The sequence below is a fragment of the Saimiri boliviensis genome, chromosome 1 (assembly GCF_048565385.1).
Source record: "Saimiri boliviensis isolate mSaiBol1 chromosome 1, mSaiBol1.pri, whole genome shotgun sequence".
Lineage (NCBI taxonomy): Eukaryota > Metazoa > Chordata > Mammalia > Primates > Cebidae > Saimiri > Saimiri boliviensis.
The window spans coordinates 155,064,700-155,078,207 of record NC_133449.1 but is presented as its reverse complement, the minus strand read 5'-3'; the positions used below and the strand labels follow the sequence as shown (position 1 = coordinate 155,078,207).

At 43.9% G+C, this 13,508-nt stretch overlaps 1 protein-coding gene across 3 annotated transcripts in view; it reads right to left on the bottom strand.

Moving 5' to 3' along the window:
• Window positions 1-13,508, bottom strand: part of GEMIN5 (gem nuclear organelle associated protein 5) — a 64,434-nt gene that overhangs the window by 9,132 nt on the left and 41,794 nt on the right. For all 3 annotated transcript variants that reach the window (XR_012511952.1, XM_039477993.2, XM_074378810.1), the window contains exons 22-27: window positions 12,017-12,136; window positions 10,973-11,183; window positions 8,942-9,193; window positions 6,228-6,390; window positions 5,077-5,578; window positions 381-477 (exon numbers count right to left, since the gene is read on the bottom strand). Coding sequence is in view for 2 of the 3 variants with exons in the window: in XM_039477993.2 (XP_039333927.2) it covers window positions 381-477; window positions 5,077-5,578; window positions 6,228-6,390; window positions 8,942-9,193; window positions 10,973-11,183; window positions 12,017-12,136 (1,345 nt within the window). In the remaining variant the exon portion in view is untranslated. The remainder of the gene's footprint in view (window positions 1-380; window positions 478-5,076; window positions 5,579-6,227; window positions 6,391-8,941; window positions 9,194-10,972; window positions 11,184-12,016; window positions 12,137-13,508) is intronic.

The following is a 13,508-nucleotide window of genomic DNA, read 5'->3' as shown; positions in this document are numbered from 1 at the left end:
CACAATCTTTTTCTACAGGCCTATGTAACTCAACCCTTAAAAACGGTGCTTCTGTTACTATTTGGGCCCACAACCAGAAAGACCTGTCCACCTGTAAGCTATCTAATACATGGCACCAATTTAAATTTTACTTCTTACATATTAAATGTATTTGGTTTCTCTGAAGACTGAGATATAAAACTGCTTGTGTAATCAATAATGCTACTCTCACAAAACATTCCAGCTAATCAAAGTAATTGGATTCTAAATTTTTAAGCATGTATGAATGGGTAGACATTTTAGAAACTGAACAGAGAGGTAGATGACTTATAAGAATGTGGCATACTCAAGTGATAACACAAAAAGTAACGCTTTACCAAGTGAACTGCTTTAACTCTTACCTTAACACTCTCAGGAAATTTCGCCATTCTCTCATTTGCCTCTGTAAGCCTTTTGGTTAATTCAGGCAGAGAAAGTGGCTTGTTTTTTTCTTCTTTACTAGTGAAAAAAATAAAAGGTGTAAGTTGTATGTCTTGCCCTGGGTAACCTTTTTCTCCTATTATTTTTACTGCGGTAAAATACATATAACATAAAACTTACCATCTTAGCCATTTAAAAATACATAGTCCAGTGGTTTTAAATATATTCATAATGTTATGAAAAACAGCCCCACCATCCATTTCCAAAACTCTTGTAACAAAACTTGAAATTTTATACCCATTAAACAGTAACTTTCCATTCTGCTTCCCCTAGCCCCTGTCAACCTCATTCTACTTTGTCTCTCTGATTTTAAATATACACATATTTTTGAGATGGAGTGTCGCTCTGTCGCCCAGGCTAGCATGCAGTGGCACAATCTCAGCTCACTGTAACCTCTGCCTACCGGGTTCAAGCGATTTTTCTGCCTCAGCCTCCTGAGTAGCTAGGATTATAGGTGCCTGCCACCACGCCCACCTAATATTTTTATTTTTAGTAGAGACGGTTTCCCCATATTGGTCAGGCTGGTCTTGAACCCCTGACCTTGTGATCTGCCTACCTCGGCCTCCCAAAATGCTGGGAATACAGGTGTGAGCCACCGGATTTTGAGTACCTCATGTAAGTGGAATCATACAGTATATGTCTTTCTGTGACTGGCTTATTTCACTCAGCATCATGTCCTTCCTTTGTAAGGCTGAATGATATTCCACTGCGTGCACCTACCACAGTCTGCTTCATCCACAGTCGCTATTCATCCGTCAGTGCATACTTAGCTTGCTCCCATATTTTGGGTATTACGAGTAATGCTGCGATGCACATAGGCATGCACATATTTCATAACCTATTTCAGACCCTGCTTTCAATTCTTTTGGGTGTATACCAAGATGTGGAAGTGCTGGATCCCATGGTAATTCTATCTTACATTTTTTTTTTTTTTCTGAGACGGAGTTTCATTCGTTACCCAGGCTGGAGTGCAATGGCGCGATCTCGGCTCACCGCAACCTCCGTCTCCTGGGTTCGGTTCAGGCAATTCTCCTGCCTCAGCCTCCTGAGTAGATAGGATTACAGGCATGCGCCACCATGCCCAGCTAATTTTTGTATTTTTAGTAGAGACAGGGTTTCACCATGTTGACCAGGATGGTCTCGATCTCTTGACCTCATGATCCACCCGCCTCGGCCTCCGAAAGTGCTGAGATTACAGGCTTGAGCCACCGCGCCCGGCCCTTAAATTTCTTGAGGAACTGTTGCTAGATGGTTTTCCACAGTGGCTGTATCATTTTGTGTCCCCACCAACAGGGCACAGGGTTCCACCTTCTCTGCATCCTCCCCGCCACTTGTCTGTTTCTCTGACAGCAGCCTAATGGCTATGAAGTGCTATTTCACTGTAGTTTTGATTTGCATTCCCCTCATGATCAGATGTTGAGCATCATTTTCTGTGCTTACTGGCTTTTTAGAGAAATATCTATTCAAGTCCTTTGTCCATCCTTTAATTAGGTTCTCTTTTATTATACTTGGGTAACTTTTGTCTTTTATTCAAAAAATTTTTTTTAAATTTAAACTTTTGCCCATGACACAGCCCTCAGGAGGTCCTGAAAACATGTGTCCCTGCCTGGGTAACTCTTATCTCATTTTATAAATAAAATTCCCTTGTCACCTGGGTTTTTAAAAATTCAATTTTTTTTTTGGTAGAGACAGGGTCTTACTGTCAACCAGGCTGGTGTGAGTGGCACGATCGTATCTCACTACAGTCTCGAACTCCTGGGCTCAAGTGATCCTCCCATCTCAGCCTCCTGAGTAGCTGGGACTACAAATGCATACCACCACACCTGGCTAATTTTTAAAAATTTATTTTTCTAGAGACAGGGTCTCAATATGTTGCCTAGGATGAACTTGAGCTCCTGGTCTCAAGTGATCTTCCTGCCTCAGCCTCCTAAGTAGCTGGGAATACAGGTGTGAGCCACCATGCCTTGCTCTGCCACCTGGCTCTGTATCTCCCATCTTTAAATACAGAAACCAACTGGGCATGGTGGGTCATGCCTGTAATCCCAGCACTCTGGGAGGCTGAGGTGGAAAGATCATTTGAGGCCAAGAGTTCAAGACTAGACTGGGCAACATAGTAAGACCCCCATCTCTAGAAAAAAATTTTAATAAACTTAGCTGGGTGTGGTGGCACATGCTACTTGGGAGGCTGAGGTGAGAGGATTGCTTGAGACTTGGAATTTTAAGGCTGCAGTGAGCTATGGTTATGCCACTGTACTCCAGCCTGGGTGACAGAGTAAGACCTGTCTTCAAAAAAAAAAAAGCACACCTAAAAGCTGCCTAGGGTATCGAGTAGCTTACTATAGAAGTGACTCAAATCTGACTCATGGGCTGGGCGCGGTGGCTCAAGCCCGTAATCCCAGCACTTTGGGAGGCCGAGGCGGGTGGATCACAAGGTCAAGAGATCGAGACCATTCTGGTCAACATGGTGAAACCCCACCTCTACTAAAAATACAAAAAATTAGCTGGGCATGGTGGCGCGTGCCTGTAATCCCAGCTACTCAGGAGGCTGAGGCAGAAGAACTGCCAGAACCCAGGAGGCGGAGGTTGCGGTGAGCCGAGATCACGCCATTGCACTCCAGCCTGGGTAACAAGAGTGAAACTCCGTCTCAAAAAAAAAAAAAAAAAAAAAAAAAAAATCTGACTCATGGATTTCAGTGGGAGTATTTTTGGAGGGGCTTCAGAGCTTCTTAGTTCAATTTTTTTTTTAAGTTAGTAATAATAGCTGTAAGCTTATTGATTATACTAGTTACTATGTTCTACGCCCTGTGCTAAGGGATATAATCAATGTAAAATGCATTCAGCATAATAGCCAAGTAATAAGCACCTGTACTCCTCCTACCTACTCTGGAGGCTGAGGCAGAGCAGTTGTTTGAACCTGGGAAGCGGAGGTTGCAGTGAGCTGAGACTGTGCCACTGCACTCCAGCCAGGGTGACAGAGCAAGACTCCATCTCAAAACAAAACGATTGTTACTGTCAACTTAAGCAAAGCACCCTGTAAGAAAGCAAATCCAGCTCCATAGCGATTGGTGACTGGATCCTTCCAGCCGGCCTCTACTTTCTTTTCTTTCTTTTTTTTTTTTTGAGACAGAGTCTTGCTCTGTCGCCCAGGCTGGAGTGCCACAGTGTGATCTCGGCTCGCTGCAGCTTCTGCCTCCAATGAAAGTGATTAGGAAGTGACAGGATTCCGATTATTTGGGACTTTTCTCAGTTCAATGTGACGTTTTGCATACTACCCTTTGTGTGTTTTGTTATAGTATAGAATCACTGAAAAACAATGTTTTTCATTAATGAAGTAATGCAACTTCACATTTTACATGATTGATTTTTTTTTTTTTTTTTTGAGACGGAGTTTCGCTCTTGTTAAGCTGGAGTGCAATGGCGCGATCTCCGCCTCCTGGGTTCAGGCAGTTCTCCTGCCTCAGCCTCCTGAGTAGCTGGGATTACAGGCACATGCCACCATGCCCAGCTTATTTTTGTACTTATAGTAGAGACAGGGTTTCACCATGTTGGCCAGGCTGGTCTTGATCTCTTGACCTCGTGATCCACCCGCCTCGGCCTTCCAAAGTGCTGGGATCACAGGCGTGAGCCACCGCGCCCGGCCCACATGATTGATTTTTTGAGGGGAATCTACTAAGCATACAATGGTAAGATTTTATTGTACTATTAATACTACCAATATATATAATTTTGTTTCATTCTCAAAACCACCAAAGGTAGGAGCTGGTATCCTCATTTGTAGATGAGGAAACTAAAGCTCAGAGACATTAAGAAACTTGCCTGAGTTCACTTAACAGGGTCAGGGTTAGAATTCACATCTGACCCCCAAAGCCTGCGTCTTAGTTATTACATTTTGCTGCTTTCAAGTGACTTGATCAGTAGCACCATGTACTAATTCTGACCTAATTACATGAGAATCCAACAGGGTTACTTTTCTTTTTTAAATTTTTTTGGAGACAGGGTCTTGCTGTCACCCAGGATGTAGTACAGGTGTGTAACCATAGCTCACTGCTATAGACTTGACCTCCTGGGCTCAAGTGATCCTTCTGTCTTAGCCTCCTAAGTGGCTGGGACTACAGGGTACGTGCCACCACAGCTGGCTTTTTTTTTTTTAGATGCAGTCTTGCTCTGTTCTCTGGGCTGCATTGGTATGATCTTGGCTCACCGCAACCTCTGCTGCCCAGGTTCAAGTGATTCTCCGACCTCAGCCTCCCAAGTAGCTGGGATTATAGGCCCGCACCACCATACCCAGCCAATGTTTGTATTTTTAGTAGAGACAGGGTTTCACCATGTTGGCCAGGCTGGTCTTGAACTCCTGACCTCAAGTAATACACCCACCTGGGCCTCCCAAAGTGCTGGGATTATAGGCATGATCCACTGCACTTGGCCTTTTATTTATTTATTATTATTATTTTTTGTAGAGACAGGGTCTTGTTTTGTTGCCCAGGCTGGCCGTGAACTCCTCAGCCAAGTGATCCTCCTGCTTCGGCCTCTCAAAGTGCTGGGATTACAGGCGTGAGCCCGTGTTCCTAGCCAGCTGGGTTGTTTTTCATTCTGTCTTGTACTTGCCTCAGTACTTACCACTGGCTCTGAGAACTGGAGAGGAGCTGCTCTGCTTCTAGGTCTGGTTCACGCTTATCAGGACCATTTGCTGTGGATTTACAGAGTTGACTCTTCTGGTGTTGGCGGATCATTTCTGCCAAGGTCTCTTGGACTTCAGCAACAGTTCTCTGTGAGTTTTGGAGACTGGCATGCTTCTCTGAAAGGAGCGCCTTAAATGTGCTCAGTATTCGCTCACCTTCTTCTGTGAGTCTCAAGTCTGGTTCTGAAGACCTGCTTGGCTCTGGCTGAGAAGTTTCAGGGTCCGTTTCTTCAGTGCTGATACTGTCTAACTGCTGGCTTGGCTCAACAGAGAGTGTGCTGTGACCAGGCCTTACCCAGACACTGGAATTTGGGCACGGCCTGGAGAGAGACCACCAGAATTCATACAGACGCCCATAAAGAAAAAAGGCCTCCAAACTTTTGAAAGCTGGTATGGCAGGGGATTGATGGTCACCCAATTTGTCTTTTAGGTGGTCACAGCCTAGGAAAAGAAAAAAAAGATTTTGGGTCATGCGTTTCTCTAGTTGCCAGAAATCTAGCTTCCTGTCCTTATGTTCTACTTTTTATCACCCAAGAAGCAGACTCCGAGAAAAAAGATAATGGTGTGATCCACAGGGCCACATGCCTTTCCACTAAGAGCCAACTGGAGGCTAAACAGTTCCTGGCTTGGGACAATGTTTTCATTACTACATCCTGGGAGTCATTCAAAGTATTCCATTTGTTCTACTGAAGGCTCCGGGGCCACACTGAGGTCACATCACACTGTCTCTCGGAAAAATCACAATGATTTAGTTCAGTGACTGACTGTGCAGCTCCAGGAATGTCGATGTTTTTGCTGTTCTTTTCTGTTCTTGCTAACACGTAACTATATTCCTATTTCTCTCTCCCTTAAACTGACTGTGTGGAAAGTGGACAGGAGGCACTAAGGGGATAGGGCCAGGTAAAGGAAAAGAGTGTGGGCAAGAGAATTCAAACTTTCTACCAAAATGACACAGGTGGCCAGTCCCCATCTTTTTTTTTTTTTTCTTGTCTCCATCTGTTAATAATCTCGGTACTCTCAGTGCCACACCACTAGTGGTGGTGATACTGTCCATTAAAGTGTGTGCCTCAGGCAGCGGGGAGTCATTTACCATCAGGGAGAAAGGCTGAGTACACTTCCTGCATGATGGTGAAGCTCCCTGAATCATAGCTCCGGATCACTGCCCGAAGGAGCGCCTGCACAGCCTCGTCCCAGGAGGCCATCTGCTGGCTCAGCACTGCCAGGGTCAAGTCATGGCAAATGTGAAGCAGGAGCTGGAGAGAGAAGCCAGAGTCTGAGTTAAATATCCTCCCATAGTAGGTGCCAAGGATGCCACCAAATTGTTCCTGTTAACCACAGACGGAAACAAGTGCACACAGTTCACACTTATGAAAGTTCCTCTTGTGTCCACCACCCATTTTTGTTTTCCTCGTCAGAAACTCTCATGTCTAGCTGCACAGCAACACACACATACCGCTGTTAAAGTCTGTTCACACTGAGGAAACAGCTTTACATTTGCATTTAATTAAAACAAAAAGTGAGTTTCTAGAACTAAAAGCTATAATTAAAAACAAAATAAATGCTAGGTGCAGTGGCTCACACCTATAATCCCAGCACCTTGGGAGGCCAAGGTGGATGGATCACCTGAGGCCAGGAGGTCAAGACCAGCCTGGCCAACATGGTGAAAGTCTGTCTCTACAAAAATCCAAAAATTAGGTGAGCATGGTGTCATGCATCTGTAATCCCAGGTACTTGGGAAGCTCAGGCGGAATCATCACTTGAACCTGGGAAGTGGGGGTTGCAGCGAGCCAAGATCGTGCCATTGCACTCCAGCCTGGGCGACAGAGTGAGACTCTGTCTCAAAAAATGAATAAATAAAATAAATAATTAAAACAAAGCTTGGAATATAACTAAGAAAAATGTGATCAAGTTTAAATATGTAGTTTGGTAAATTCTGAGAAACACATATAGTTCCATAACCACCAGCAAAATCAAGGCAACATTTTCATCAACTGAAGATACTCCCACTGGCTCCTCTGCAGGCGGTCCCCTGTCCCCACCCCAATGGCAACCACTGAGCTGGTTGCTTCGTCACTTTAATTTTGTCTTTTCTAGAAGTCTTTTGTGTCTTTAATGCTTTCGAGATTCACTGATATTATTTGTGTGCCAGTAATTTGTTCCTCTTTATTTTTCTTGACACGGTCTCATTCTATTACCCAGGCTGGAGTACAGTGGTGCCATCTTGGCTCACTGCAGGCTCTGCCTCCCAGATGTGAACGATCCTCCTACATTAGCCATCTGAGTAGCTGTGATTACAGGCTTGTACCACCATACCCGGCTAATTTTTGTATTTTTAGTAGAGATGGGGTTTCGTCATGTTGCCAGTCGAACTCTCGGGCTCAAGTGGTCCACCCATTTTGGCCTCCCAAAGTGCTGGGATTACAGGTGTGAGCCACCAAGCCTGGCGCTTTTTATTGTTAAACAGTACAGTATTTCATTGTACCGACACAATATAGTTTGTATATCCATACAATAGTTGATGGACATTTGGGTTGTTTCTAGTTTTGGGCTATTGTAGTAGGCTAAGTTGCTGTAAACACTTGCGTACAAGTCTTTGGCCATCTGGTTTTATTTTTTTAGGGCAGTATCTGGGTAGTAGAACTGCTGGGACATCTGGCATATGCATGTTTAACTTAGTAAGAAACTGCCTGGCTGGACACGGTGGCTCATGCTTATAATGCCAGCACTTTGGGAGGCCAAGGCGGGTGGATGTCCTGAGTTCAGAAGTTCAAGACTAGCCTGGCCAACAGAGTGAAACTCCATCTCTACTAAAAATACAAAAAATATTAGCTGGGTGTGGTGGTGTATGCCTGTAATCCCAGCTACTTGGAGGCTGAGGCAGAAGAATCGCTTGAACCTGGGAGGCAGAGGTTACAGTGAGCAGAGATTGCACCATTGCACTCCAGCCTGGTTGAAAGATTGAAACTCCACCTCAAAAACAAAACAAAACACAACAAAACAAAAAACAAACAAAAAAAATTGCCTGTTCTTCAAAGTAGATACCACTTGAGAGGTCTTGTTCCTCATAAATACAATGTTGCCCCATTTTAAAATGAGGGAAAGAACTATGCCAGGCATAGTGGTTCATGCCTGTAATCCCGGTACTTTGGGAGGCTGGGGCGGGAGGACTGCTTGAGGAGTTCGAGACCAGCCTGGGTAACAGTGAGACCTAGTTTCTACAGAGGAAAAAAAAAAGAAGTAGGTATATTCATAAGACAGACACAGCAGTTGATATAAATCAACTGATCTCTTTATATCAACATGGATAGATTTTTACAAACAATAGCTTCTGAAATAAGCAAACTGAAAAATCATACATGTAGTACTGACACAGAAGTTACCTTTGGTGAGCTGAGGAAGCAGTGAAGGGCTGAGGAAGGGAATGAGGACTTCAACTTTACTGTACTATTTTAAAAAGTACTCAAAATGAAATCAGAAAACTCTACAAGGTAAAAATGACAAAATGTGAACATCTATAAATTCTGGTTGATTATTCTGGTATTACATTATTCTGATTTTTTAATTTTTTTGACTTTTTTTTTTTTTTAAGGGAATACTGGCTGGGCATGGTGGCACATGCCTGTAATCACAGCTACTTGGGAGGCTGAGGCAGGAGAATCACTTAAACCTGGGAGGTGGCAGTTGCAGTAAGCCACGATCACTCCACTGCACTCCAGCTTGGGTGACAGAGCAAGACTGTCTCAAAACAAAACACATGGATTAAGGAAGTCTTATTAATGTCAAAAGCTGGTACAGATGGCATACCTGTTTGGAGGGTGTGTTATTTGTAGCAGATGGGTACTTGATGTTCTGCAGCTTCTGAAAGGCTTCCTGATACTGCTCAGGGGTGTCAAGGCTGAAGATGCTCTTCCACACTGCAGTCACCCTCTCCACAAAAGGCCCTTCGGTGCCTGTGGTCCAAGTGTGATAAGAGGAGGAGCTTTTGGCCTCTGAAAGCTGCTTTTCCTCTAGGTGCCTGAACAGTAGCTCCAGAAGGCAAAACACCAATCTCTGACCCTGGAATAGAACAGCAAGGAAGAGAAACTGTTATCAGGGAAAGCACTTGGATGATCTTGAGAGCTCTCCAGAGTCCTTCAAAGTATTTCCCTTTTTATCTGCAGCAACCAAAGCACGAGTGAGTCATGCATGAGAAGGGATAAAAGGGGCATTCTAACGGACATTTCCCAGGTCTCTCTTGGGGGAAATCTATCCTTGGAGCTCTAAAAATCCATTTTCTAGCATGGAATCCCAACTACAGCCCTATCCACTTTGATTTAAGCCATACATAGACCAGCCACTTGACTTGTGGCCTAGTCTGAGAAAAGATGGGCTGGGCTCATCAGGTTCTTTCTCCCTGCCCAAACTTTGGACTCAGGAATAAAAGCATAATGGGCCAAAGGTGCTGAACAGACAACCTTTGTAGATCCAAGAGCTGGGACAGGCATTAGGGGCCATGTCCAAATAGGTTTAATAGAGTAAATCAGCTGGGAGAGAAGAAAATAGAAGCATAGAGAGAAGCCCTCGAAAATCTGTTTTCACTAGATTTTTAGTTGCCATAAGATTCCTTGTATATCCCTATAACAATATCTTCTCAGTTAAGCTTGGAAGGGTCTATGTTCCACATAGCCAATATAGCCCTTATCAGAATATTTAGCATATGCTTATTACATTTTCTTGCATTGTTAAGGATGCTGTTTAAGAGAAAAAATAAAATGCTAAACAGTCATTCTGGAAACTTTTTTTGGTTGTAGATAAGTTAAAATCTCTCTAGGTTTGCCCATTTTACAAATAATGCTCAGTGGCATTATCTTTTAGGGTGCCCTATTTTTGCCTCCATTTTTATTCTGCTGGTCGCAGAAAGCTGCCTCCCATGTACCATGTTCCTTGGGCTCTAAATATTCAGCTAAAAACCATCTTTAGGCCCTGTACTGTGCTAGGGAACAAAGAACTTAAAAAAAAACTCGTTAGTATCTGATAAAGTTATCTAAAATGAATCAAATGTTTCCATGTTTTGGAAACTAGGTAAGAATGCTAATGCTTTAATCTGTTTTGATGTGTCAAAAAGGCAGTGGTAAGTTACTCATTTTTAACCAGATGGGAACCAAAATTTTAAGAAGTAAGACACTTCTATTTCCCCACACTTTTCTCTCTGTTTTCTGGAGACAGAGTCTCACTCTGTCACCCAGGCTGCAGTGCAGTGGCATGATCGTGGCTCAATGCAATTTCTACCTCCTGGGTTCAAGTGATTCCCCTGCCTCAGCCTCCCGAGTAGCTGGGATTACAGACATGTACCACCATTCCTGGCTAACTTTTGTATTTTTAATGGAGACGAGATTTTGCCATGTTGGCCAGGCTGGTCTTGAATTCCTGACTTTCAAGTGATCTGCTGTGCCTGGCCCAGTTTTTTCTATAGCTTATAGTTAACAGGGGTGTTACAGGTAGAGTTCCATGATTTCTGTTAGAGTCCAAACATTCTTTCTTCAAGGAAGACAGTGCTGATAATATCAATGAAGAAACCCTAAACTGCCAACCCAAGGCCTGGGCTGACTAAAGTCTTCACGGGTGTTTTGTACAAACAGATAAGCAATGGGAATTACTGTAAATGACCATACTATCTCTTACTCTGAATATGGCAACTAACAAGCCATAGTGCTTCAGTGGAACAGCATGGCCAGGGCTTGCTGGGCCTGCCAAATTGACACAGCCTGTGCAACTGGGTTATTAACTTGGATTTGACTAGAAAAGGATTTGGGGCACTTCCGACTTACATACTAGGAGACGAAATAACAGACTGACCTGTAGACTTGCATGCAGCTGCAGGGCTTCCTGGGCTCCCACCCAGCTGTTGGCCAGAAGCAGCTCTTGGGCACATCTGAGAGCCAGGGAAGCAGACAACTCATCTTCTCCTACGATGCCAGCCAACTCTGCAGCCGTTCTAAGTGATACTGCATCCCCCTTTTTGGCCAAAACTTTGGCTGCATCATAAGCAGAAGTGGCCCCTAAATAGCTATAATAGGAATAAAAATGTGAACAAAATGTCATAAACAGATCTTATATTCCCACTCCATAGAGGATACAATCGTTTCTTTCTGTCCACTTTGCTGCATGTGCCTTCCTGTGGTCCCAGGTTTGTCACTGCCCCTGGTTGTTCCTGTGAAGGCTGAGGCCAGCACAGTTCAGCAGAGTGTATGAGAAACAATATCTTATAGTTTAAGGACATAAGGAAAATGAGAGGGAATGACTCCTCTGCTTGGGTTCAATTCAGCATGGGCTGAGGTTCCTTTATTTGATGTTGTAAGAGATCATCAGAAAAATGCGTAATTTCTGAATCTGCTACTGAGGTTTCTTAAACAGTTCTGGTGATTTTTTTTTTTTTTTTTTTTGAGACAGTCTTACTTTTGTCGCCCAGGCTAGAGAGCAGTGGCATGATCTCGGCTCACTGCAACCTCCACCTCCCAGGTTGAAGTGATTCTCCTGCTTAGATTACAGGCATACGCTGCCACACCTGGCTAATTTTTGTATTTTTAGTAGAGATGGGGTTTCACCATGTTGGTCAGGCTGGTCTTGAACTCCTGACCTTGTTATCCGCTCGCCTCGGCCTCCCAAAGTGCTGGGATTACAGCGTGAGCCACCAGGCCCAGCCAGTTATGGCGATTTCTATAAATAAATCAGGAGGTAGTGCCTGATGAGTCTTATGAAACTGGCTTGAATATACGTATCTTTTAAATAGTTTCTTGCTGCTTCACCTCCACCTCTAAACGTATTACTTGTATTCTTGTCCTGCTCTTCTTGGCAGCAGCTCTTCTATGTTGGACGCACCCCTCCTCTCCTCAGGCTTACCATTTGGCTGCCACAGCATAATGGCCATCTCTTTCTAGGACGGTCCCCCAGCTGAGGTACAAGTCCTTCAGGACTGGGTCCTCTGGGCGCAGCCGGGCCTTGGCAACTGCAATAGCTTCCCTAAAGGCAAGAACAAACATGTTAGCCACTCTGAAAAGGCTCCTCTGTGTATGGCCCTAGTAGCGGCTACAAGACAGGACAAACTATCCCTTTTGAGTTGTCTTTGTTGTTCCAACTTCCTTTAAAAAACTGCACTTGAGGCCAGGCGCGGTGGCTCAAGCCTATAATCCCAGCACTTTGGGAGGCCGAGGCGGGTGGATCACGAGGTCAAGAGATCGAGACCATCCCGGTCAACATGGTGAAACCCCATCTCTACTAAAAATACAAAAAATTAGCTGGGCATGGTGGCGCGTGCCTGTAATCCCCGCTACTCAGGAGGCTGAGGCAGGAGAATTGCCTGAACACAGGAGGCGGAGGTTGCGGTGAGCCGAGATCATGCCATTGCACTCCAGCCTGGGTAACAAGAGCGAAACTCCATCTCAAAAAAAAAAAAAAAAACAAAAAAACTGCACTTGCATTATATAGAGAAATTAAAAACATGCTGTGTTTGTTTCCTCACTTAGATCAGCAGTTCTTAAACTGTGGTCTGTGGATTCTTAGGGGTCCTCAAGACCCTTTCAGGGTATTAATGAGGTTAAAACTATTTTTGTAACAATGCTAAGAGTAAGTGATGTGCCTTTTTTTTTTTTTTTTTTTTTTTTTTCTTTTTGAGATGGAGTCTTGCTCTGTTGCCCAGGCTGGAGTGCAGTGGTACAATCTCAGCTCACTGCAACCTCTGCCTCCCAGGTTCAGGTGATTCTCCTGCCTCAGTCTCCCAAGTAGCTGAGACTACAGGCACGCGCCACCACACCTGGCTAATTTTTTGTATTTTCAGTAGAGACAGGGTTTCACTGTGTTAGCCAGGATGGTCTTGATCTCCCGACCTTCTGATCTGCCTGCTGCGGCCTCCCAAAGTGCCAGGATTACAGGCATGAGCGGCCGTGCCTTTTTATTTAAAATAAAAAAACCTGTGTTGACATTTGCAGTGATTGTGCAAAAGCAATGGTTGGTAAATTCTGGCATTTAAAAAAGAAGGCAGTGGCTCTTACAGTGGGAAAAAAAGAGAAATGCACTAGATGAAGTAGTAAAAATTACTAATTTTACTAAATCCCTCAAGTCCAAAACACGTTAATATTCTGTGTGACAAATGGGAAGAACATTTTGTGTTCTTTGCTGCATTCCAAAGTAGGACGACTGTCTCTAAGAAGCACCTGTATGAATGAATTGCAAGCTACACTGGAAAAGAAAAAAAAATGAACACAGTAGGCCTACCACTTCAGAAAAAACAACCAACAGTATTTGTTACTAATGATAAACTGTGAGTTTTCCAGCAAAAATTAGAATTTTAGAAATCTTGTACCTACCACTTGTGAGTTTGACATTTTCCCATAAG